General features: G+C 32.3%; 1 protein-coding gene across 2 annotated transcripts; it reads left to right on the top strand.

The window, feature by feature from the left end:
- The first annotated feature begins 363 nt into the window (after positions 1 to 363).
- Positions 364 to 25647, top strand: LOC106873780 (trans-1,2-dihydrobenzene-1,2-diol dehydrogenase). Of its 2 annotated transcripts, none has more exons than XM_089361683.1 (7): positions 364 to 1332; positions 7687 to 7798; positions 8402 to 8565; positions 9715 to 9964; positions 12449 to 12573; positions 12792 to 12942; positions 25375 to 25647. In XM_089361683.1, exons 1-7 carry the CDS (start codon positions 1249 to 1251, stop codon positions 25476 to 25478), a joined length of 990 nt encoding a protein of 329 aa, XP_089217809.1. In that variant the 5' UTR covers positions 364 to 1248; the 3' UTR covers positions 25479 to 25647. The 2 variants fall into 2 exon arrangements, with proteins under 2 accessions (XP_089217809.1, XP_089217810.1); XM_089361684.1 differs by lacking the exon at positions 364 to 1332 and adding an exon at positions 1633 to 1725.
- Positions 25648 to 26754: the final 1107 nt, after the last annotated feature.

Genomic DNA, 26754 nt, shown 5'->3' on the forward strand with positions numbered 1-26754 from the left:
GCGGTTTCGATTCCCAGACCGGGTGTTGTGAGTGTTTATTGAGTGAAAACACCTAAAGCTCCACGAGGCTCTGGCAGGGGATGGTGGCAAACCTTGCTGTACTCTTTCACCACAACTTTCTCTCACTCTTACTTCCCGTTTCTGTTGTACCTGTATTACAAAGGGCCAGCCTTGTCACACTGTATCACGCTGAATATCCCCGAGAACTACGTTAAGGGTACACGTGTCTGTGAAGTGCTCAGCCACTTGCACGTTAATTTCACAAGCAGGCTGTTCCGTTGATCGGATCAACTGGGGCCCTCGACGTCGTAAGCGACGGAGTGCCAACAACATGATGTGTTTATTATTAGCTCTTGTGTTTACATTTTAGACTGGAAGTTTACTTAAGACTCAACAAAAAAAATCCGAACGTAACCGAAAATTGTCGCGATAAGAGATAAAGGCACTGTCATGCTATTAGCTGTCAGAAGTGAAAGTGCTCACTGCTAGTGAAGTATCTGTCTGTCTGCCTGCCTGTTGCTGGCCTGTCGATTCTTTGGCTACTGACAGCTAATACCATGACTGGCCGGAGCGAGCTGTATCTCTCTCTATCTATTACTCGAAAGTTATTGGAACAAATTTGACACCTATATCCATGCGTTTGAAAACACACAGAGTATAAGGGTACTACTAAAGCAGAGTGGTCCCGAACGCGCAGTCGCGCGTCCGGGCTAGCTAGTCGTGAGTGGTTGATCCTATTATTTTTAAACTTCAAACTTCATTTGTTTTCTATTTTGATAAATTCTCTCTGTTGAAAATTCGGGACCACTCTGCTTTAGTAGTACCCTTATACTCTGTGTGTTTTCAAACGCATGGATATAGGTGTCAAATTTGTTCCAATAACTTTCGAGTGATAGATAGAAAGAGAGAGAGACAGACAGACATATAGCTCGCTCCGGCCAGTCATGGTATTAGCTGTCAGTAGCCAAAGAATCGACAGGCTAGCCACAGGCATGCAGGCAGACAGACAGATACTTCACTGGCAGTGAGCACTTTCACTTCTGACAGCTAATAGCATGACAGTGCCGAGATAAAATATAAACAAAAATCGGAACAGCAGTTAACGATACAAATTGGAAGAGAAGTAGTTATAGTCAGTTAATTTCAAAATATAATCAGCCTATATAAAAGAACAGTCTGTGCAGCAACTGACATATTTGCAACAGACACAGCAATTTTACTTCGTTAGCTTATTTCAAAGGAGAAACAATGCGTTGGGGAATCTGTTCGGCAGGTTTAATATCAAACGATTTCTGCAATGCTTTGCAATGTTTGAATCCTTCACAACACAAAGTAAGTAATAATTTTTGGCAATCTTTGATTTTTAGGTACATATAACTTCGATCACTGTTGTTTAACCGTAGGTTAGCTCTGAACCAGCAGTGATCGTCCGGCATTTTTTTTTTTCCATTGTGTCTAGAACATAATGCAATATCTACGCTTTTAAGACTCGGTGACAAATTTTTTTTTTTAAATAGTCTAATAGGTGTAAAACAACTTGCTGGGAACGAATATGTGTGTGTGTGAGTGTGATGTGTGACGATGTGAATGTTCCGAGCCCTCCCCCCCCCGTTCGCGAGCGCGCATTTTTCGGTGAGGCATCTCGGAACATTCAGGACGTGAATGTTCCTAGGCCTCTCCCCCCCCGTTCGCGAGCGCGCGTTCTTTTCTTCATATTCGTTCGCAGTAAGTTGTTTTACACCTATTAGAATATTTTATTTTTTTTATTTCCCACCGGGTCAAACCCTTTAGTTTGACCGCTATTTCTAACTGTTTCACTTGTCGACTTGTTAATTGAACATTAAGCGTAAGTTGACAAAAGTTTTATTTACCTTGAATGAAGTACAAAAGAATTCATAGATTGCTGTTTTCATTTAACCATCATTTAGTTAACTTATTAAACTAACATTGATAAACATAAGGCATTTATTTTAAAATGGTATTATTATTTTACTATTACACCCGTTTCATGAGGCGGGTGTAATTGTCAAACATTACAAAAAAATTACTTGTTTTGAAAAGTATAAAGAAGTATCTTTAGAGAAAATTATGAATGAAGTTTCGACAAGATTTAAAATATATATTACATGCGGTAAACTTATTCGTTTCGGCCGTTCAAGACAGCCTGTTTATAATTGTACATTCCTTATTATTTCTTTCGTTTTAATTGACACCGCTTTTCCTCGAAATTTAAATTATATTACATAGCAGGTGCTAAGGCTTTTAGTTGATTAAATCGAATTAATCGCGTGTAACTTGGTTCTTGTTTATTTTATCGAAACTAGGCGGTATAAAAAGCGGTACTACTAAAGCAGCGCGGACCCGAACGCGCAGTCGCGCGTCCGCGCTAGTTAGTCGTGAGTGGTCGATCCTAACCCTAACCCTAAACACGTATTCATTTGCACACGCGGGTTAGGGATAGGGATAGGGTTAGGATCGACCACTCAAGACTAGCTAGCGCGACTGCGCGTTCGGGTCCGCGCTGCTTTAGTAGTACCATAAAAGGCAAGATCGGCGATCTTCTAGGTTCTGTTACATATAAAAACAAAGATTAAAATGAAAACAATGCCCCACGTGGAATTTGAAAGTTAACACAACTAAATACGTTATTTTTCAGCCACTCTACCGATGCTACCAATCCTTCACTCTAATGCCAATAAATATTTTGTATTCCTCATCCATAGCTGTCTGTTTACTTTTAATTACTTATTCTAATGAGTTATATGGGGTGAAATATTCACAACTCTTACGTCGTTTTTTTATTATTCAGGCTTTGAAAAAAAACTTCCTTACTCTCATTACCCCCTACTTCAAGCAAGTCACTGGGTGGAAGAAACGACGGTGAAAAAAAAACAAACTGATACAAAGAAAGTTGTCAATGTAAAAGTTACCATGGGAGAGATGACAAAAATACCTCTCTATATAGAGAATTTCATGCACATTCATTTCGATTGCTGCAGAAATTTAATCGCTTCGTGAAATTTCGTACAATGATTTTTATCCTATTTCGTCTGCCTTTTCAACGTTAACACGTTGAAGAGAGACTGACGATTTGATAAGTGCTGCTGACATAATAGAGGAGAGATAATAGATAGATATATACAAGAAAGAGAGGAGTAGTAGTAAGTTATCTTCTTCGTCTGTGATACTGCTCTGCATTAGAGGAAAGAATGTGGGAAAAGAATACCTTTACACTCTTTCCTTGTCTTCCCCCCCCCCTTTCTCTTCCACCATCTCTTACAGACGCAGGTGTGAAGTTTATAATAACTTTCAAATGTTGGTACAAGACCAATCTATTTTTGGTGGAGATGGGAAGTCGATCAAAGGCAAAGTTGACATCAGTAGGATTTTAACTCAAAGCATAAAAACCCAGAAGTAATGCCACTAAGCATTTTTTCCAACATGCTAACAATTCTGTCACCTTCGCTGGTTTAACACTTCAGCATTTAGATTTTGTGTCAAATTTAATGCTTATATTATTTCCATATTGTTTTGAATTAATCATGCATTATCTTGAAGTTTCAAGATTTTGATGATGATTATTTATTTTTAGAATGACATTGTTGGGTAGGTGCGAGAGGCTGGACTGGCCCATTTGAACATAGCACAGGTAGAATATTTTGGCTGGATTTGGCCAGTTTAAATGCCAAATGGTTAACTCTATAATAATGACTTTAATGCCAGGCTAAGTAAAGTGTTGTAATGATTAGAATATTAAACTGCAAAACTATATTCTTCATATTCCATGAAAGAAAACCAATATCATTCCATAATTTTTTCACAACTAATGGAGTTGCTGTCGTCGACCCCAATCAGTACTTTATCTTATATATTCTGAAAGGATGAAAAGCAAAGTTGACCTCAGCAAGATTTGAATCAGAACTTAGAGCCAAAAGAACTGCTACATGACAAGGCATTTTTACTGATCTTAATGATTCTGCCAGTTTGTCTCCTTAATTTGTTTAATGCTAAAATGAAAATGTAATGGATTCTGTTGTATACTAATCAGTTATTATTTGATTGGTTTCTGGAATTAAACTATGATCACCATTTTCAAAATTTTAATTTAGAACTTCTCAAACTTTTTGGTCTCATTGACCACTTCCAAGTGAAAAAATTTTCCACCGCTCGCTTGCATAGTAAATATTCAAAAGGATACAAAACACAATTGTTAACAAATCAATAAAACTAAGCAGATTTTGTATTACAAAATTCTTTACTAAAAGTAATATGATGGACTCACAAGTCCATCCTTCACATTTCTTTCAAAAGGCCTCATCTTCCCTTGTTCTCTTTGGATATATGTACCATATACTTACCTAAAGAGAGTATAGTACATACATATGCACATATACAAAAATATTTCCTCGTTTCTCTATGTATTTATATTATATGTAATAATAGCATTCTGCTTGATATATTAATAATATAAAATGTTTCTGTGAATGGCAAAATCAGCAGATTTAGTTATTCATTGTTATGTTCTGGTTTAAAATCCTCACTAAGTCAATTTTGCTTGTAACCCTCCTAAATATTAAATTATGTACCTGTAAAGTACTAGGGTCAGTACAATAGACTGTACACACCCACAAAATATCTGACCTTGTAACTATATTAAGAAATCATTTGTATTGAGGAGCAGTGGAAAACTTATTACCTGTACAGGAGAAGCAACTCATACTATAGATAAAAAAATAGTGGGCACTGATGTGGATAAATCAAAAGTGACCAGCATTTGTCAACATACTCTAGAATAACATAACAAATTGATAGGTAGCTCATTAAAAGCATCCAGCACACTCTGTAAAGTGGTTGGCATTAGGAAGGGCATCCAACTACAGAAACCTTGGCACAAGAGACAGTTGGAGTCTAGACTGCTCCCTGGTAGCCACCTCCATATCAAACTGTCCAACCCATGCCAGAATGGAAAGCACACATTAAGCAATGATAATAAATGTCAGGATCGAAATTCTGCCTATACACCCACATAATTTTATTTCAACATATTATTAAATTATTAAATCAATTTATAGGACTGAATATAGTGACAATCTTAATGAGGGGGAAAAAATGAGTAAGATAAAAGTACTCCAATCAGAGAGAATACAAATATCAATCACAGAAAATGATATATAATTTACCCCCACATCTGAAATTTCAATGAACATAAAATATATATACTTTACCCCTCTTCAAAGATAATATAATGACCCAATGGGCATAATATAATTTAATGATATAATTTATGCCTGCCTGTAGCAATAGGATAAATATAAAGACTGACATTAATAATGATTTTATATATATATATATATATATATGAGTGATAAATACTCAATTTCCTTCATCAATACGATATTCCAGTAGTAAATTCGACCATGCTAGCAAACTGTGCATGCATGAACGAGTGAACATTCTACATCGACACAAACCTGAAAGCATAACCGAATCTACCTCGGCCAGCCAGTCCACTATCCTTCCTTCAAGAAATTACCATGTGCGTGACAAGCAATACCGCAGAGAATCTGCGTTTACTAACAGGGAGTGAATAATTATTACAAATTAAAAGGGTAAAGGTTTATCAATTTATTAATTTATTAATAAATCAACAATTAATAATTTTTACCAAGCCCTTCGGTATGTAAGCACCATTATCGGTGGAGAACTTATTTAAAAGTTCATATACATTTATAAACATAATTAAGGGATCAGCAAATATTTGCTTCACCACATACCGAAGTTCAGAAATAGCAGCTAAAAAAGCTGAGACTCCAACAGATAGCATATATATATATATATATATATTGTATATAAAATGTCATAAGACTTTAGAAGCTTCAAGGACATCATGATTGATATGACAGAAGATAAACTGACACTGGTACCCACACTTGCACCTAATTTCACAACTTATCTCCTGATGGTAGTAATATGAAATTCAGTGAAGTTGACAGAAGAAAAGATTTTCATATATATAATGAAAACACGCACTCACACATACATTTAGATTCACACGCATACCACCACAGCCACACATGAACATAACAATAAACATATACTCGAATATGAATATACATACATATACTTAAACTTCCAACCAATATATAATCCCCACCTAAAAAAAACCAAAAAAAACATAGTTGCAGAGAAACCATTGAAAAGGCTACAGATGTGTAATGAAAGATTTACGAATCAATCAATGAAGAACTGAACTACAACTAGTGTATATGTTTTATATTGGCAGAATGATCTATCCAAAATACAGCTATAACAAAGTATTGGAAGAGTTGTTCGAGCTGAGACAAAATGCAATGTGGCATTTCTTTTTGCTCTTTACTGTCTAAGTTCAAATCCCATCAGTTTAGCTTTTCATCCAGTTTAGTGCTGGGGGTTGATGAAATCAGCTAATCCCCATCTCCTCCCCTAAAAACATTGCTAGCCTTGTACCAAAATTATTATTATTATTATTATTATTATTATTATTATTATAAAGGTGGTGAGCTGGCAGAATCATTAGCACACTGGGAAAAATGCTTAGTAGTATTTTGTCTGTTGCTACATTCCAAGTTCAAATTCTGCTAAGGTTGACTTTGCCTTTCATCCTTTCGGGGTTGATAAATTAAGTACCAGTTGAACACTGGGGTCGACGTAATCAACTCATCCCCTACCCCAAAATTGCTGCCCTTGTGGCAAAATTTGAAACAATTATTATTATTATTATTATTATTATTATTATTATTACTGCAGCGAGCTGGCAGAATCATTAGCACGCCAAACAAAATGTTTAGCAACATTTCATCTGTCTTTACATTCTTAGTTCAAATCCCATCAAGGTCAACTTTGCTTTTCATCCTTTTGGGGTCAATAAATTAAGTACCAGTTGAACACTGGGGTCATCTTCTTTCCCAAAACTGCTGCTCTTGTGACAAAATTTGGAACCATTATTATTATTATTTTATTCTTTTACATGTTTCAGCCCTAAGGCATGACCATGCTGTTATTATTATTATTATTATTATTATTATTATTATAATAAAGGCAGTGAGCTGGCAGAGTTGTTAGTATGCCGGTCAAAATGCTTAGTGGTATTTTATCTGTTGTTACGTTCTGAGTTCAAATTCTACTGAGGATGATTTTATCTTTCATCCTTTAGGGATCGATAAATTAAGTTAGGGTTAGGGTTAGGGTTAGACCAGTGAAACATTGAGGTTGATGTAATTGACTAGTCCTTCTCCCCCAAATTTCAGGCTGTGTGCCTATAATAGAAAGGATTATTATTATAAAGTTGGTGGGCCAGCGGAATCATTAGCATGCCAGAGAACATGCTTAATGGCTTTTTTCTGGTTTTACATTCTGAGCTCAAATTCCTCCAAGATTGACTTGGCCTTTCATCCTTTTGGGGTTGATAAAATAAGTTCCAGTTGAGCACTAGGGTCAATAGAATAAGTACTAATTGAACACTGGGGTTGATGTAATCAACTAGCCCCTTGCCTAAAACTTCAGGTATTGTCTATATTATATATATGAGGATTATTACATTAATGCTCATAAATCATTATTCATTATCAACCCTAACCATTCCAATTTTCTAATCCTGCTCCAACAAAAAACTTGATTTCACGTGATAATTATTTTGTTTTTGTTTAGATAACTGCAGTGGTATCCAAATCTTTTGAGAAGGCCAAGAAATTTGCTGACAAATTTAAAATTCCAAATGTGTATGACAGCTATGAAGAATTTGCCAAAGATCCCAACATAGGTATGACATAATTTTAATTATTAAAATCCTACTGAAAATTTTCCAAGTTAAATGCTCAGTCTTGTAATGAAAACACCTAAAAATGAGTTTGTTTATTCAAATGTTTATTGTGCGAGTTGTTATTATTGCAACCAAGCTAAATCAAACTGGAGCTGGTACAGTTCTCCAGCTTGTTGGTCCCAGTCAAACCGTCTAACCCATACCAGAGAATGGAAAATGGACACTAAATGATAAGTTATTTATGCTAAAAATAAGGTCGTGCATGTGTGGTTGTTAATTAATTGCATAATAATAATATTTAAAAAATCCTGAACGATGATGATAAGGAAGATGTTAGTAATAAAACAGATGTAAATAGTAACAGACATCTCAGGCCATGAAAACTGGTGAGCGATGGTGACAGGAAAGGCATCCAGCTGTAGAAAATCTGTCTCAACAAAGCCCATCTGCCTCATGTAGTAGGCATAAATGATGATAATGATATACATATCATCCACAGAGATAGGTGTCTTGTTTTTAGACCCACTACTTATCACACTTGAATGAGATAAATAAATTACTTTCATACTAAAACCAAGTAATTATATTTCATTTTTCTCACAGATTTGGTATACATTTCAACTATCAACAGTTACCATCATCCTCTCAGCATTCTTATGCTTAACAATGGCAAACCTGTGCTGTGTGAGAAAACCTGTGGAATTACCACAAAGGATACAGAAGACATGCTTCAACTTGCAAAGTCACAGAACCTATTTTTCATGGAGGTATGTCTTTTAATATTGAATTGGTGTATGTTTGTATGCTGTCATTGGTGATGTTTCATTAGATCATCATCATAACAGGTCCATGACCAGAATCTTTCCACCCAATATTTTTCAAAGGTGTTGTTTCTACAACTACATTTGATGTCATTCTCTAATTTCTTTTTCCTGATATTTTTATCTCATGTTGTTCTTCACTTTATTTTTTCTAGATTGTAGGATGTAAGTGGGAGTGATTTAGCTCCTATTTCAAGCTAACCCAGTTACTGTATAGAGGCTCTCTAATTGGTATACCATCGTGTTGGATGTTGAAGTAAAGTATAGTCTTTGGAATAGGACTTTTCATCAAAGAAGAAGTTTAGAGATATAATTTTTTTTTACAGAGAATCCACTCTGTAAACTGGTTGACATTAGGAAGGGTGTCTAGCCATAAAAACCATGCCAAAATGGAAAGTGGAGCTTGGTGCAGTCCTCTGGCTTGCCAGCTCTTGTTAAACCATCCTGGCTATACCAGCATGGAGGACAGATGTTAAATAATGATGTGGAGGAGGAGGAGAAGAAAGACTGGACAGTGTGGAAGATAACTACAAGAGAGGATAATATTAGAAGGCTATACTTCATATTTTATAAGTAATGGTGCAGAAATGAGAGCAGTAGAAAACTGATCGTCACAAGAGGCAGAATGGAAGCAAGTGTATGAAAATGAAAACAAAATTTATATAAGGGATCAATTTTCAGCCTTAGTAGAATGGTGATACACTGATTTGGATTTGAAGCAATAAATGAAGGTGGTAATGATATTATTCTTTGTACCATGAGATGAAGTAGAATGATATATTTAATGAGTTAATTTATCTGAAAAATCGATGTGTTGAAAGAAATGCTGTACAGTGGATCTGATAAATATAAAGGTGAAGAAGATAGTTGCAAAATATTGATTATCACAATACAGAATAACATAAAGAAAAGTAACAGAAGTAAAATGGTTTTATAAAATTTTTCATCCTCCATTTATTTCTATATTTATCATATCTTTTTCCCATCATTTACTTATATATTTACTTTCATTCCTTTCTTTTCAGCCTTAATTTTCTCATCCTTAATCTTTGTTTTTTCATTTTTATCTTTCTTGTAAATGTTTTTTTCTTTCAGGCCTTGTGGTCCAACTTCTTCCCAGCCTATGCAGCCATTCGACAAGAAATTGAGTCTGGAGCCATAGGAAAGATACGCTACTTAGATGTAGAATTTTTTGTTGACATATTTTCAAAGTCACGTATTTCTGAGCACTCTTTGGGTAGTGGTGGTCTATTGGATATTGGTGTATATACAATATGGCTTGCAAACTTCATATTCAGACAAAAACCTGAGACAATTACAGCTGTTGGAACAATTGCTGATACAGGTAAGTATCTCATTAATGAAGGTTTCATATAGCTTGCATACCTCTTTTAGGGATTTTGAAACTTTTTCTGACATAGTTCTATTTTCTTTAATTTTGTCTATCTCCTTACTCAATTATGATAATGGTTTTGCATGGGTAGAGGCTTAGAAAAATAAATCTATGTCTATATAACTCACACACATAATTGAGTGAATAAGTATAATTAAAAGAATTATAAGTTACTATTTGCTATCTTCATAAAATCAACAGATAATATAAGCTAGTGTCCAAGGAATCTTTTCCAGTTGAGTTTCCAATGCTGGATTCGCATGATCTTTTGCTCTTAAAGTCCTATACTGCAATGAAGAGGTCTGCACCTGTTACCAGTCATAAACCAAACCTTGTAAGACAGTTGCACAAAGAGGGTTTATATTTTTATTATTTATTTTTTAAAAATTGGGGGGGGGGGGTAAAAACCAATATCACAGCTGTGGCCAGTGCCCCCTGACTGGCTCCAGTGCCAGTGGCGCGTAAAAAGCACCATCCAAATGTGATCGATGCCAGGCCCACCTGACTGGCTCCTGTGCTGGTGGCATGTAAAAAGCACCTACTACACTCTCAGAGTGGTTGGCATTAGGAAGGGCATCCAGCTGTAGAAACATTCCCAGATCAGATTGGAGCCTGGTGCAGCCACTGGCTCTCCAAACCTCAGCCAAGCTATCCAACCCATGCCAGCATGGAAAACGGACGTTAAACAGTGGTGGTGGTGGTGGTGGTGGTAGGGGGGTCAGTCCTCAAATTGGTCTCAGAATCTGACACTTCATTCCTAGAAGCAGAACTACTGAGGTATACAAACGAATCCACTATATCAACTCTGGATTCTTAAACAAGTATGTTTGATTCTGCACACAGCTTACCTAGAGTATGTTTAAACATTGACTTTGATTTTTTCAGGCTTATCATAAATCCAGTTGTAGCATTAGCACTGGAGAATATTTTCATTATTTTTTTTTCAATCCGTTATGCTGGTCTCTCTTGTTCAATTGATAGATAGAACATCTGGCTAAGAGATGAAAAGACACCAAAACAAAACACCTGTTGCTCTGTGGGTAGCTTGGGTTGATTACGGGTAGAAGACTAGTAAAAAGAACTCATAGTGGATATTTCCACCTTTCACCTTGATTCTTTTTTCTTATCACTAAGTGCTGGTAGCTGATACTTGTGACTAGTTTCCAAGTGAAGTAATATTTCCCCATATCCAGATATTCTTTTCACAGAAGACTGGAGTTGAGCAATATCACTTGTATGCTCATTTACAACCATCATGTGATGTCAGAACAAAGGTACACACACACATGCACGACCTCCGAACATTAGGCCTCACCGAGGCAATGACTTCTGACCGAGACCTTTGAAAATATGCTGTGCGTGAGAAGACCCAGCAAGCCAAGTGAGACCAAAATCCAAGGCCTCTGCCAGGGATGTAGCCAGCCCACTTACGCATACTTTTCCTTCATTGGACACTAATCTCCGCTTGCAAAGACCTGTTGAGGCAAGTGAAATCAAAATCGAAATCGAACTAAATTCGACGACTGGCCCCAATGCCAACGTCTCCTTCATTAGACACTAAACTTGGCTTGCAAAGACCTGTTGGGGCAAGCGAAAGTGAAATCGTGATGGCACCTGTCCCAGTGGAGCACTAAGAGCACCGTTCAAGTGTGATCGTTACCAGCGTCGCCTTCCTGGCACATGAAAAGTCATTCGAGCGAGATTGTTGCCAGTGCCGCTGGACTGTGCAGGTGGCACGTAAAATACACCATTTTGAGCGTGGCCGTTGCCAGTACCGCCTGACTGGCCTTCGTGCCGGTGGCACGTAAAAGCACCTACTACACTCTCGGAGTGGTTGGCGTTAGGAAGGGCATCCAGCTGTAGAAACTCTGCCAAATCAGATTGGAGCCTGGTGTAGCCATCTGGTTCACCAGCCCTCATTCAAATCATCCAACCCATACTAACATGGAAAGCGGACGTTAAACGATGATGATATATTAATATATATATTAATATATATATATATATATATATATATATATATATATACACACACACACACAGAGGGTTGTAGTGTTTCTTTATGTTACATTACTTAGCAGTTTAACATTAGATATTAGTAAAACATAATAAACTGAAGTACTGGGGTTTCTTCTTGGTGAAACTTCCCCTCCTATATGTCTCAAATATTAAAATCATACTTTATTTGACAGTACACTAACAGGCACACCGGTTTGTAGATCAAAGCTTGAATGTGTTGAACATTACAAATGGAATATAAAGGACTGGGACATCTAATGGAGGGCTGTCATATTGCTGGTCCATGCAAATGTGGAAAAAATATGATGATGATGTCAATATTCATTATAAACTCTAGGATGTAATGATTTGTATGTCATAGTTGCATTTATGTGTAATAATGAAAAATAAGAAATGATGTTGTTTTATTTGGAAAAGGTGCCGACCAGTCTGCCAATATTATTCTGACTTATAAGGACAGTGCCAGAGCCTCTTTGTCCTATGATACTACTTTGAATGGAAGAACTAACGCATATATCTATGGAACTAAAGGCAAAATTTATGTAAGTAATCATTTCGTTTAAAGATAAATATATTTGAAAATTAAATTCATAATTACTTAATCTGAAATTTAAATTTAATCAATATTTCTATTTAGAATTTATGATATGCCATTTATTGATTAATCTATTGTACCAGCTCCAACAGTTATAACATAAATAGTCAAGAAAATTAAACTATACTACCTTTATGTATTTGCTGCATGTTCCTATTTTAACAGATACATCCACCGTTTTGGAGTACCACCAAAATTGAGGTAAATGGAGAAGAAAGAGAATTTCCACTTCCCAAATCTGAAGCACAGTATAATTACCTCAATAGCAGTGGGTTATCTTATCAGGCCGAATGTGTCCGCCAATGTTTAGAGAAGGGTAAGCCTTTGAAAACTTATATCATCTTTATAATAAGAATGCTTCCATGTAACTGGATTACTGTTATCTTATATTTTGATAGCTGCTGAGGCCACTACCACTACTACCACTGATATTATTACTGTGACTCCCATTCTGGTGCTTCTCATGTTACTGATATTACTACTTTTAATACTTACATGGGATGTATGTAGATGTACATAGTGATGCAAAACTGTTGTTGCTATATTGTTCCTTATTATTAGCTGTCATGAACAGATCCAGTGTGATGTCATCCTTCATTACACAGGTTGGAAGATAGGAGGGAGGGTGGCTTTAGCTGCTATTTCTAGAATCTGCTTTCTTATTGAAATAGAATATTAATCTTCATAGACACCGGCAGTCAATTCACTATAGTACTCTCTCATGGGATATGCTAATAGCATTGGTTATTACTCAATTGCCTGTCATCCATCATCGTGAAGTGAAGATGATCAACGTTTTCCTTGATGAAGGCAGTTGCAGGACATTCAGACCTTGTGTCATCTTCAAGACTCTCCCTTCCTCTCCTAAATTCAGCTGCCCACTTTTGCACTGTTGATAAAGCTGGAGCAACATCTCTTAATGTAGTAACCATATCAGCATGAATGATGTTGGGGGCTAAACCCTTTTTCTGCAGGTAGTTAATAATATCACAATGCCAAATTTTGTCCATTTTCAAGCGAAGTTGCTATCAGTTACTTTTGAACTCTTCTTTGAACAGTCAGATGTTAGTTTGTTTACCTGGAAAGTGTTCAAAATTAATGCATACAAGATTTCACAGCTCTAGCATCATTCCTTCATAGTCAGCCTATGAACTTTTCAGCCCATCCTCATATTTCTATACATGTGTGTCTCCAGTGCCAAAGAGTACTGTTGCCAAAAACAGGATGAATTCTTAGTTAGCCTTGCTGAATAGTCTGTCTGAATAGCTGCACCCTGTTGTCTTAGCCCTGACACAAATATATATATCATCATTGTCGTTTAACGTCCGCTTTCCGTGCTAGCATGTGTTGGACGATTTGACTGAGGACTGGTGAAACCAGATGGCTACACCAGGCTCCAATCTGATTTGGCAGAGTTTCTACAGCTGGATGCCCTTCCTAACGCCAACCACTCAGAGAGTGTAGTGGGTGCTTTTACGTGCCACCGGCACAAAGGCCAGTCAGGCAGTACTGGCAACGGCCAACACGTGTATAAGGGATGGCCACTAGGTGGACATTCCAATATTCAGCAAAAATATGTTTGGTCATGAGGAAATATTTCATGGCAAGAAGTGAGGTTTGGTGACAGGAAGGGTATCTAACTTCAGAAAATTTGTCTCAATAAACTCTTCCCATATACCTAAAGAAATCAGAAATGTAAAAGGGACTTCTGCAGAAACATTAAAAAAAAACATTGGGTAAACTCCTGACAGTGATACCAGCCCAGCCAACCATTCAAGAATACACCCAAGGGAGATGAGCTGCTACAAACTGAACCATAGACCAACTTCTGGCCATAAAGTGGCAATAAAACTGTAAGAAAATAAATTAAGGCAATGCTCCAGCTGGGCCAGGGTCCAACAACTGAAACCACTAAAAGAATAAAAGAAAGGAAAGAATAAAAGAAAGAATAAAAGAAAGGAAAGAATAAAAGAAAGAATAAAAGAAAGGAAAGAATAAAAGAAAGAATAAAAGAAAGGAAAGAATAAAAGAAAGGAAAGAATAAAAGAAAGGAAAGAATAAAAGAAAGGAAAGAATAAAAGAAAGGAAAGAATAAAAGAAAGGAAAGAATGAACGAAAGAATAAAAGAAAGGAAAGAATAAAAGAAAGGAAAGAATAAAAGAAAGGAAAGAATAAAAGAAAGGAAAGAATAAAAGAAAGGAAAGAATAAAAGAAAGGAAAGAATAAAAGAAAGGAAAGAATAAAAGAAAGGAAAGAATAAAAGAAAGGAAAGAATAAAAGAAAGGAAAGAATAAAAGAAAGGAAAGAATAAAAGAAAGGAAAGAATGAACGAAAGGAAAGAATAAAAGAAAGGAAAGAATAAAAGAAAGGAAAGAATGAACGAAAGGAAAGAATGAACGAAAGGAAAGAATGAACGAAAGGAAAGAATGAACGAAAGGAAAGAATAAAAGAAAGGAAAGAATAAAAGAAAGGAAAGAATAAAAGAAAGGAAAGAATAAAAGAAAGGAAAGAATAAAAGAAAGGAAAGAATGAACGAAAGAATAAAAGAAAGGAAAGAATAAAAGAAAGGAAAGAATGAACGAAAGAATAAAAGAAAGGAAAGAATAAAAGAAAGGAAAGAATAAAAGAAAGGAAAGAATAAAAGAAAGGAAAGAATAAAAGAAAGGAAAGAATAAAAGAAAGGAAAGAATAAAAGAAAGGAAAGAATAAAAGAAAGGAAAGAATAAAAGAAAGGAAGGAATAAAAGAAAGGAAAGAATAAAAGAAAGGAAAGAATGAACGAAAGAATAAAAGAAAGGAAAGAATAAAAGAAAGGAAAGAATGAACGAAAGAATAAAAGAAAGGAAAGAATAAAAGAAAGGAAAGAATAAAAGAAAGGAAAGAATGAACGAAAGAATAAAAGAAAGGAAAGAATAAAAGAAAGGAAAGAATAAAAGAAAGGAAAGAATGAACGAAAGAATAAAAGAAAGGAAAGAATAAAAGAAAGGAAAGAATAAAAGAAAGGAAAGAATAAAAGAAAGGAAAGAATAAAAGAAAGGAAAGAATAAAAGAAAGGAAAGAATAAAAGAAAGGAAAGAATAAAAGAAAGGAAAGAATAAAAGAAAGGAAAGAATAAAAGAAAGGAAAGAATAAAAGAAAGGAAAGAATAAAAGAAAGGAAAGAATGAACGAAAGGAAAGAATAAAAGAAAGGAAAGAATAAAAGAAAGGAAAGAATGAACGAAAGGAAAGAATGAACGAAAGGAAAGAATAAAAGAAAGGAAAGAATAAAAGAAAGGAAAGAATAAAAGAAAGGAAAGAATAAAAGAAAGGAAAGAATAAAAGAAAGGAAAGAATGAACGAAAGAATAAAAGAAAGGAAAGAATAAAAGAAAGGAAAGAATGAACGAAAGAATAAAAGAAAGGAAAGAATAAAAGAAAGGAAAGAATAAAAGAAAGGAAAGAATAAAAGAAAGGAAAGAATAAAAGAAAGGAAGGAATAAAAGAAAGGAAAGAATAAAAGAAAGGAAAGAATAAAAGAAAGGAAAGAATGAACGAAAGGAAAGAATAAAAGAAAGGAAAGAATAAAAGAAAGGAAAGAATAAAAGAAAGGAAAGAATAAAAGAAAGGAAAGAATGAACGAAAGGAAAGAATGAACGAAAGGAAAGAATAAAAGAAAGGAAAGAATGAAAGAAAGGAAAGAATAAAAGAAAGGAAAGAATAAAAGAAAGGAAAGAATAAAAGAAAGGAAAGAATAAAAGAAAGGAAAGAATAAAAGAAAGGAAAGAATGAATGAAAGGAAAGAATGAACGAAAGGAAAGAATAAAAGAAAGGAAAGAATAAAAGAAAGGAAAGAATGAAAGAAAGGAAAGAATAAAAGAAAGGAAAGAATAAAAGAAAGGAAAGAATAAAAGAAAGGAAAGAATAAAAGAAAGGAAAGAATAAAAGAAAGGAAAGAATGAATGAAAGGAAAGAATGAACGAAAGGAAAGAATAAAAGAAAGGAAAGAATGAAAGAAAGGAAAGAATAAAAGAAAGGAAAGAATAAAAGAAAGGAAAGAATAAAAGAAAGGAAAGAATAAAAGAAAGGAAAGAATGAACGAAAGAATAAAAGAAAGGAAAGAATGAACGAAAGAATAAAAGAAAGGAAAGAATAAAAGAAAGGAAAGAATGAACGAAAGAATAAAAGAAAGGAAAGAATAAAAGAAAGGAAAGAATAAAAGAAAGGAAAGAATAAAAGAAAGGAAAGAATGAACGAAAGGAAAGAATGAACGAAAGGAAAGAATAAAAGAAAGGAAAGAATAAAAGAAAGGAAAGAATGAAAGAAAGGAAAGAATAAAAGAAAGGAAAGAATAAAAGAAAGGAAAGAATAAAAGAAAGGAAAGAATAAAAGAAAGGAAAGAATAAAAGAAAGGAAAGAATGAATGAAAGGAAAGAATGAACGAAAGGAAAGAATAAAAGAAAGGAAAGAATGAAAGAAAGGAAAGAATGAAAGAAAGGAAAGAATAAAAGAAAGGAAAGAATAAAAGAAAGGAAAGAATAAAAGAAAGGAAAGAATAAAAGAAAGGAAAGAATAAAAGAAAGGAAAGAATAAAAGAAAGGAAAGAATGAACGAAAGAATAAAAGAAAGGAAAGAATAAAAGAAAGGAAAGAATGAACGAAAGAATAAAAGAAAGGAAAGAATAAAAGAAAGGAAAGAATAAAAGAAAGGAAAGAATGAACGAAAGAATAAAAGAAAGGAAAGAATAAAAGAAAGGAAAGAATGAACGAAAGAATAAAAGAAAGGAAAGAATAAAAGAAAGGAAAGAATGAACGAAAGAATAAAAGAAAGGAAAGAATAAAAGAAAGGAAATAATAAAAGAAAGGAAATAATAAAAGAAAGGAAAGAATAAAAGAAAGGAAAGAATAAAAGAAAGGAAAGAATAAAAGAAAGGAAAGAATAAAAGAAAGGAAAGAATAAAAGAAAGGAAAGAATAAAAGAAAGGAAAGAATGAACGAAAGGAAAGAATAAAAGAAAGGAAAGAATAAAAGAAAGGAAAGAATAAAAGAAAGGAAAGAATAAAAGAAAGGAAAGAATAAAAGAAAGGAAAGAATAAAAGAAAGGAAAGAATAAAAGAAAGGAAAGAATGAACGAAAGGAAAGAATGAACGAAAGGAAAGAATAAAAGAAAGGAAAGAATAAAAGAAAGGAAAGAATAAAAGAAAGGAAAGAATAAAAGAAAGGAAAGAATAAAAGAAAGGAAAGAATGAACGAAAGGAAAGAATAAAAGAAAGGAAAGAATAAAAGAAAGGAAAGAATAAAAGAAAGGAAAGAATAAAAGAAAGGAAAGAATAAAAGAAAGGAAAGAATGAACGAAAGAATAAAAGAAAGGAAAGAATAAAAGAAAGGAAAGAATAAAAGAAAGGAAAGAATAAAAGAAAGGAAAGAATAAAAGAAAGGAAAGAATAAAAGAAAGGAAAGAATAAACGAAAGGAAAGAATGAACGAAAGAATAAAAGAAAGGAAAGAATAAAAGAAAGGAAAGAATAAAAGAAAGGAAAGAATAAAAGAAAGGAAAGAATGAACGAAAGAATAAAAGAAAGGAAAGAATGAACGAAAGAATAAAAGAAAGGAAAGAATAAAAGAAAGGAAAGAATAAAAGAAAGGAAAGAATAAAAGAAAGGAAAGAATAAAAGAAAGGAAAGAATAAAAGAAAGGAAAGAATAAAAGAAAGAATAAAAGAAAGGAAAGAATAAAAGAAAGGAAAGAATAAAAGAAAGGAAAGAATAAAAGAAAGGAAAGAATGAACGAAAGAATAAAAGAAAGGAAAGAATAAAAGAAAGGAAAGAATAAAAGAAAGGAAAGAATGAACGAAAGGATAAAAGAAAGGAAAGAATAAAAGAAAGGAAAGAATGAACGAAAGAATAAAAGAAAGGAAAGAATAAAAGAAAGGAAAGAATAAAAGAAAGGAAAGAATAAAAGAAAGGAAAGAATAAAAGAAAGGAAAGAATGAACGAAAGAATAAAAGAAAGGAAAGAATGAACGAAAGAATAAAAGAAAGGAAAGAATGAACGAAAGAATAAAAGAAAGGAAAGAATGAACGAAAGAATAAAAGAAAGGAAAGAATGAACGAAAGAATAAAAGAAAGGAAAGAATGAACGAAAGAATAAAAGAAAGGAAAGAATAAAAGAAAGGAAAGAATGAATGAAAGAATAAAAGAAAGGAAAGAATGAATGAAAGAATAAAAGAAAGGAAAGAATGAATGAAAGAATAAAAGAAAGGAAAGAATGAATGAAAGAATAAAAGAAAGGAAAGAATAAAAGAAAGGAAAGAATAAAAGAAAGGAAAGAATGAATGAAAGAATAAAAGAAAGGAAAGAATAAAAGAAAGGAAAGAATGAATGAAAGAATAAAAGAAAGGAAAGAATGAACGAAAGAATAAAAGAAAGGAAAGAATAAAAGAAAGGAAAGAATAAAAGAAAGGAAAGAATAAAAGAAAGGAAAGAATGAACGAAAGAATAAAAGAAAGGAAAGAATGAACGAAAGAATAAAAGAAAGGAAAGAATGAACGAAAGAATAAAAGAAAGGAAAGAATGAACGAAAGAATAAAAGAAAGGAAAGAATAAAAGAAAGGAAAGAATAAAAGAAAGGAAAGAATGAACGAAAGAATAAAAGAAAGGAAAGAATAAAAGAAAGGAAAGAATAAAAGAAAGGAAAGAATGAACGAAAGAATAAAAGAAAGGAAAGAATAAAAGAAAGGAAAGAATAAAAGAAAGGAAAGAATAAAAGAAAGGAAAGAATAAAAGAAAGGAAAGAATAAAAGAAAGGAAAGAATAAAAGAAAGGAAAGAATAAAAGAAAGGAAAGAATGAACGAAAGAATAAAAGAAAGGAAAGAATGAACGAAAGAATAAAAGAAAGGAAAGAATGAACGAAAGAATAAAAGAAAGGAAAGAATGAACGAAAGAATAAAAGAAAGGAAAGAATGAACGAAAGAATAAAAGAAAGGAAAGAATGAACGAAAGAATAAAAGAAAGGAAAGAATAAAAGAAAGGAAAGAATGAATGAAAGAATAAAAGAAAGGAAAGAATGAATGAAAGAATAAAAGAAAGGAAAGAATGAATGAAAGAATAAAAGAAAGGAAAGAATGAATGAAAGAATAAATGAAAGGAAAGAATGAATGAAAGAATAAAAGAAAGGAAAGAATAAAAGAAAGGAAAGAATGAATGAAAGAATAAAAGAAAGGAAAGAATGAACGAAAGAATAAAAGAAAGGAAAGAATAAAAGAAAGGAAAGAATAAAAGAAAGGAAAGAATAAAAGAAAGGAAAGAATAAAAGAAAGGAAAGAATAAAAGAAAGGAAAGAATAAAAGAAAGGAAAGAATGAACGAAAGAATAAAAGAAAGGAAAGAATGAACGAAAGAATAAAAGAAAGGAAAGAATGAACGAAAGAATAAAAGAAAGGAAAGAATGAACGAAAGAATAAAAGAAAGGAAAGAATGAACGAAAGAATAAAAGAAAGGAAAGAATGAACGAAAGAATAAAAGAAAGGAAAGAATAAAAGAAAGGAAAGAATGAATGAAAGAATAAAAGAAAGGAAAGAATGAATGAAAGAATAAAAGAAAGGAAAGAATGAATGAAAGAATAAAAGAAAGGAAAGAATGAATGAAAGAATAAAAGAAAGGAAAGAATAAAAGAAAGGAAAGAATGAATGAAAGAATAAAAGAAAGGAAAGAATGAACGAAAGAATAAAAGAAAGGAAAGAATAAAAGAAAGGAAAGAATGAATGAAAGAATAAAAGAAAGGAAAGAATAAAAGAAAGGAAAGAATAAAAGAAAGGAAAGAATAAAAGAAAGGAAAGAATGAACGAAAGAATAAAAGAAAGGAAAGAATGAACGAAAGAATAAAAGAAAGGAAAGAATGAACGAAAGAATAAAAGAAAGGAAAGAATGAACGAAAGAATAAAAGAAAGGAAAGAATAAAAGAAAGGAAAGAATGAATGAAAGAATAAAAGAAAGGAAAGAATGAATGAAAGAATAAAAGAAAGGAAAGAATGAATGAAAGAATAAAAGAAAGGAAAGAATGAATGAAAGAATAAAAGAAAGGAAAGAATAAAAGAAAGGAAAGAATGAATGAAAGAATAAAAGAAAGGAAAGAATGAACGAAAGAATAAAAGAAAGGAAAGAATAAAAGAAAGGAAAGAATGAATGAAAGAATAAAAGAAAGGAAAGAATAAAAGAAAGGAAAGAATAAAAGAAAGGAAAGAATAAAAGAAAGGAAAGAATGAACGAAAGAATAAAAGAAAGGAAAGAATGAACGAAAGAATAAAAGAAAGGAAAGAATAAAAGAAAGGAAAGAATAAAAGAAAGGAAAGAATAAAAGAAAGGAAAGAATAAAAGAAAGGAAAGAATGAACGAAAGGAAAGAATGAACGAAAGGAAAGAATAAAAGAAAGGAAAGAATAAAAGAAAGGAAAGAATGAAAGAAAGGAAAGAATAAAAGAAAGGAAAGAATAAAAGAAAGGAAAGAATAAAAGAAAGGAAAGAATAAAAGAAAGGAAAGAATGAATGAAAGGAAAGAATGAACGAAAGGAAAGAATAAAAGAAAGGAAAGAATAAAAGAAAGGAAAGAATGAAAGAAAGGAAAGAATAAAAGAAAGGAAAGAATAAAAGAAAGGAAAGAATAAAAGAAAGGAAAGAATAAAAGAAAGGAAAGAATAAAAGAAAGGAAAGAATAAAAGAAAGGAAAGAATAAAAGAAAGGAAAGAATAAAAGAAAGGAAAGAATGAACGAAAGAATAAAAGAAAGGAAAGAATAAAAGAAAGGAAAGAATAAAAGAAAGGAAAGAATGAACGAAAGAATAAAAGAAAGGAAAGAATGAACGAAAGAATAAAAGAAAGGAAAGAATAAAAGAAAGGAAAGAATAAAAGAAAGGAAAGAATAAAAGAAAGGAAATAATAAAAGAAAGGAAAGAATAAAAGAAAGGAAATAATAAAAGAAAGGAAAGAATAAAAGAAAGGAAAGAATAAAAGAAAGGAAAGAATAAAAGAAAGGAAAGAATAAAAGAAAGGAAAGAATGAACGAAAGGAAAGAATAAAAGAAAGGAAAGAATAAAAGAAAGGAAAGAATAAAAGAAAGGAAAGAATAAAAGAAAGGAAAGAATAAAAGAAAGGAAAGAATAAAAGAAAGGAAAGAATGAACGAAAGGAAAGAATGAACGAAAGGAAAGAATGAACGAAAGGAAAGAATAAAAGAAAGGAAAGAATAAAAGAAAGGAAAGAATAAAAGAAAGGAAAGAATAAAAGAAAGGAAAGAATAAAAGAAAGGAAAGAATAAAAGAAAGGAAAGAATAAAAGAAAGGAAAGAATAAAAGAAAGGAAAGAATGAACGAAAGGAAAGAATGAACGAAAGGAAAGAATAAAAGAAAGGAAAGAATAAAAGAAAGGAAAGAATAAAAGAAAGGAAAGAATGAACGAAAGGAAAGAATAAAAGAAAGGAAAGAATAAAAGAAAGGAAAGAATAAAAGAAAGGAAAGAATAAAAGAAAGGAAAGAATAAAAGAAAGGAAAGAATGAACGAAAGGAAAGAATGAACGAAAGGAAAGAATAAAAGAAAGGAAAGAATAAAAGAAAGGAAAGAATAAAAGAAAGGAAAGAATAAAAGAAAGGAAAGAATAAAAGAAAGGAAAGAATAAAAGAAAGGAAAGAATGAACGAAAGAATAAAAGAAAGGAAAGAATAAAAGAAAGGAAAGAATAAAAGAAAGGAAAGAATAAAAGAAAGGAAAGAATAAAAGAAAGGAAAGAATAAAAGAAAGGAAAGAATAAAAGAAAGGAAAGAATAAACGAAAGGAAAGAATGAACGAAAGAATAAAAGAAAGGAAAGAATAAAAGAAAGGAAAGAATAAAAGAAAGGAAAGAATAAAAGAAAGGAAAGAATAAAAGAAAGGAAAGAATGAACGAAAGAATAAAAGAAAGGAAAGAATAAAAGAAAGGAAAGAATGAACGAAAGAATAAAAGAAAGGAAAGAATAAAAGAAAGGAAAGAATAAAAGAAAGGAAAGAATAAAAGAAAGGAAAGAATGAACGAAAGAATAAAAGAAAGGAAAGAATAAAAGAAAGGAAAGAATAAAAGAAAGGAAAGAATGAACGAAAGAATAAAAGAAAGGAAAGAATAAAAGAAAGGAAAGAATAAAAGAAAGGAAAGAATAAAAGAAAGAATAAAAGAAAGGAAAGAATAAAAGAAAGGAAAGAATAAAAGAAAGGAAAGAATAAAAGAAAGGAAAGAATAAAAGAAAGGAAAGAATAAAAGAAAGGAAAGAATGAACGAAAGAATAAAAGAAAGGAAAGAATAAAAGAAAGGAAAGAATAAAAGAAAGGAAAGAATGAACGAAAGAATAAAAGAAAGGAAAGAATAAAAGAAAGGAAAGAATAAAAGAAAGGAAAGAATGAACGAAAGAATAAAAGAAAGGAAAGAATAAAAGAAAGGAAAGAATAAAAGAAAGGAAAGAATGAACGAAAGAATAAAAGAAAGGAAAGAATAAAAGAAAGGAAAGAATAAAAGAAAGGAAAGAATAAAAGAAAGGAAAGAATGAACGAAAGAATAAAAGAAAGGAAAGAATGAACGAAAGAATAAAAGAAAGGAAAGAATGAACGAAAGAATAAAAGAAAGGAAAGAATGAACGAAAGAATAAAAGAAAGGAAAGAATGAACGAAAGAATAAAAGAAAGGAAAGAATGAACGAAAGAATAAAAGAAAGGAAAGAATAAAAGAAAGGAAAGAATGAATGAAAGAATAAAAGAAAGGAAAGAATAAAAGAAAGGAAAGAATGAATGAAAGAATAAAAGAAAGGAAAGAATGAATGAAAGAATAAAAGAAAGGAAAGAATGAATGAAAGAATAAAAGAAAGGAAAGAATAAAAGAAAGGAAAGAATGAATGAAAGAATAAAAGAAAGGAAAGAATAAAAGAAAGGAAAGAATGAATGAAAGAATAAAAGAAAGGAAAGAATGAACGAAAGAATAAAAGAAAGGAAAGAATAAAAGAAAGGAAAGAATAAAAGAAAGGAAAGAATGAACGAAAGAATAAAAGAAAGGAAAGAATGAACGAAAGAATAAAAGAAAGGAAAGAATAAAAGAAAGGAAAGAATAAAAGAAAGGAAAGAATGAACGAAAGAATAAAAGAAAGGAAAGAATAAAAGAAAGGAAAGAATAAAAGAAAGGAAAGAATGAACGAAAGAATAAAAGAAAGGAAAGAATAAAAGAAAGGAAAGAATAAAAGAAAGGAAAGAATAAAAGAAAGGAAAGAATGAACGAAAGAATAAAAGAAAGGAAAGAATGAACGAAAGAATAAAAGAAAGGAAAGAATGAACGAAAGAATAAAAGAAAGGAAAGAATGAACGAAAGAATAAAAGAAAGGAAAGAATGAACGAAAGAATAAAAGAAAGGAAAGAATGAACGAAAGAATAAAAGAAAGGAAAGAATAAAAGAAAGGAAAGAATGAATGAAAGAATAAAAGAAAGGAAAGAATGAATGAAAGAATAAAAGAAAGGAAAGAATGAATGAAAGAATAAAAGAAAGGAAAGAATGAATGAAAGAATAAATGAAAGGAAAGAATGAATGAAAGAATAAAAGAAAGGAAAGAATAAAAGAAAGGAAAGAATGAATGAAAGAATAAAAGAAAGGAAAGAATAAAAGAAAGGAAAGAATGAATGAAAGAATAAAAGAAAGGAAAGAATGAACGAAAGAATAAAAGAAAGGAAAGAATAAAAGAAAGGAAAGAATGAATGAAAGAATAAAAGAAAGGAAAGAATAAAAGAAAGGAAAGAATAAAAGAAAGGAAAGAATAAAAGAAAGGAAAGAATAAAAGAAAGGAAAGAATGAACGAAAGAATAAAAGAAAGGAAAGAATGAACGAAAGAATAAAAGAAAGGAAAGAATGAACGAAAGAATAAAAGAAAGGAAAGAATAAAAGAAAGGAAAGAATGAACGAAAGAATAAAAGAAAGGAAAGAATGAACGAAAGAATAAAAGAAAGGAAAGAATGAACGAAAGAATAAAAGAAAGGAAAGAATGAACGAAAGAATAAAAGAAAGGAAAGAATGAACGAAAGAATAAAAGAAAGGAAAGAATAAAAGAAAGGAAAGAATGAATGAAAGAATAAAAGAAAGGAAAGAATAAAAGAAAGGAAAGAATGAATGAAAGAATAAAAGAAAGGAAAGAATGAATGAAAGAATAAAAGAAAGGAAAGAATGAATGAAAGAATAAAAGAAAGGAAAGAATAAAAGAAAGGAAAGAATGAATGAAAGAATAAAAGAAAGGAAAGAATGAACGAAAGAATAAAAGAAAGGAAAGAATAAAAGAAAGGAAAGAATGAATGAAAGAATAAAAGAAAGGAAAGAATAAAAGAAAGGAAAGAATGAATGAAAGAATAATAGAAAGGAAAGAATGAATGAAAGAATAAAAGAAAGGAAAGAATAAAAGAAAGGAAAGAATGAATGAAAGAATAAAAGAAAGGAAAGAATAAAAGAAAGGAAAGAATGAATGAAAGAATAAAAGAAAGGAAAGAATGAATGAAAGAATAAAAGAAAGGAAAGAATGAATGAAAGAATAAAAGAAAGGAAAGAATAAAAGAAAGGAAAGAATGAATGAAAGAATAAAAGAAAGGAAAGAATGAACGAAAGAATAGAAAAGTGAGCAATCCAATGATGATAAATAATTCTATATTTTAATATCTTGATTTTTTAAAAATTTCTAAATGTTTCTGTTTTAATATTTTTTTCCTTTATAATTTCTCTTTTCATTTTCTAAAAGGTCAACTTGAATGTCCTGCTCACACTCATGCTGATACTTTGTCAATTATAAACATAATTGATGAGGTCCGACGACAAATTGTAGAGAAACATCAGAAGAACTAAACTTTTTGCAAAGAGGCAAAAATGGAGGATAATATCATTGAAGATTTGCCAAAGCATTTTAAACAGTTTGAAAAGCTTTGGCAACACTTTCAAGTAAGAGCCTTACTTGAAAAGCTTTAAAATTTCATTGTCATCTTTGAAAGAAATAAACATTGAATGAGTGATTTTTTGCATTGTGTTATTTAGTCACTTACTGTATTTTTTTCTTTAATTTGGTTGTGTGGTTTGGGAGCTCAGTTTGCAACTATGTGGTTTCAGATTCAATCCCACTGCACAGTCTGATGCCAACCTGGGCTGGCTCTAGGGTTGCCGGCACCCCAGTCAAGCTGAACTTCAGTGTGTACAAGCTGACAGTTGTGGAAATTTCCTTGTCTTTGTCATGCCCTCCTTGGCACTCCCTAGCACATGGCGCCCTGAGCAACCGCCTGAGTTGCCAGTACCTTGAACTGGTCCTGATGCCACAGAATGATTTGTAAGTGAATTTGGTAGATGTAAACTGTGTGAAAGGCAGTTTTGTGCATGTATGTATGTATATACCTGGGTGAAGTCAGGTGGACAAGATTTGGCAAAACAACAAATTAAGGCCAGAAATTGTGGTACAGTGAAGATGATGCCAGGTACAAACATGGAATGGACTTCAACATTAAACAAACTCAGAGTGAGATCAGTCATCAGCCTTTTCTCCAGTACCCAACCACAGAATATTACCATCACACAAGTCTATGTGCCAAGACTTGAATATTATGATGATACTGTTGACAAGTTCTATGAGCAGCTGGAGAAAATCATCAGGGCAGCTCTCAAAAAAAAAAAAGATATTCCCCATCATCCTAGGAGACTGGAATGCCAAGGCAGGCCTGGATGCATATGACCAATGGGCTGGGATAGTGGGACTGTGACTCCTAGAATTTGCTAGCACTCACAAGCTGATTGTAGCCAACGCACTGTTCCCATACAAGACCTCATGCAGAACATGATACCTTGTGACAGGACTCACAACCAAAGTGACTTCATCCTTGCAACTCAAAAGTTCAAGTCCAGCATCAATAAGGCTAGGACTAGAACTTTCCCTGTAGATGTCAAGGGTGATCATGATTTGGTCCTAATGATAATGAGGCTCAAACTGAAAAGGACTCATACATAAGAAAAGAACCATGCATATTAGGTTTGACGTAGACAAATTGAAAGAACCCTGGGTCACAGAGGAATTTGAGGTAAAAGTGGGTGACAGGGTTGCAGTCCTTAACCTTCTAGAAGACAGTATCAACACCCTGAC

This window comes from Octopus bimaculoides, chromosome 13, assembly GCF_046866305.1.
Source record: "Octopus bimaculoides isolate indiv1 chromosome 13, ASM4686630v1, whole genome shotgun sequence".
Lineage (NCBI taxonomy): Eukaryota > Metazoa > Mollusca > Cephalopoda > Octopoda > Octopodidae > Octopus > Octopus bimaculoides.

What these genes read in the sequence shown, in the direction of transcription:
- LOC106873780 (XM_089361683.1), top strand. Translation starts at nt 1,249, where the DNA reads ATGCGTTGGGGAATCTGTTCGGCAGGTTTAATATCAAACGATTTCTGC. An exon ending in TGAATCCTTCACAACACAAA is followed by an intron (nt 1,333 to 7,686) that starts GTAAGTAATAAT and finishes GTTTTTGTTTAG; the next exon opens with ATAACTGCAGTGGTATCCAA. An exon ending in AGAACCTATTTTTCATGGAG is followed by an intron (nt 8,566 to 9,714) that starts GTATGTCTTTTA and finishes TTTTTCTTTCAG; the next exon opens with GCCTTGTGGTCCAACTTCTT.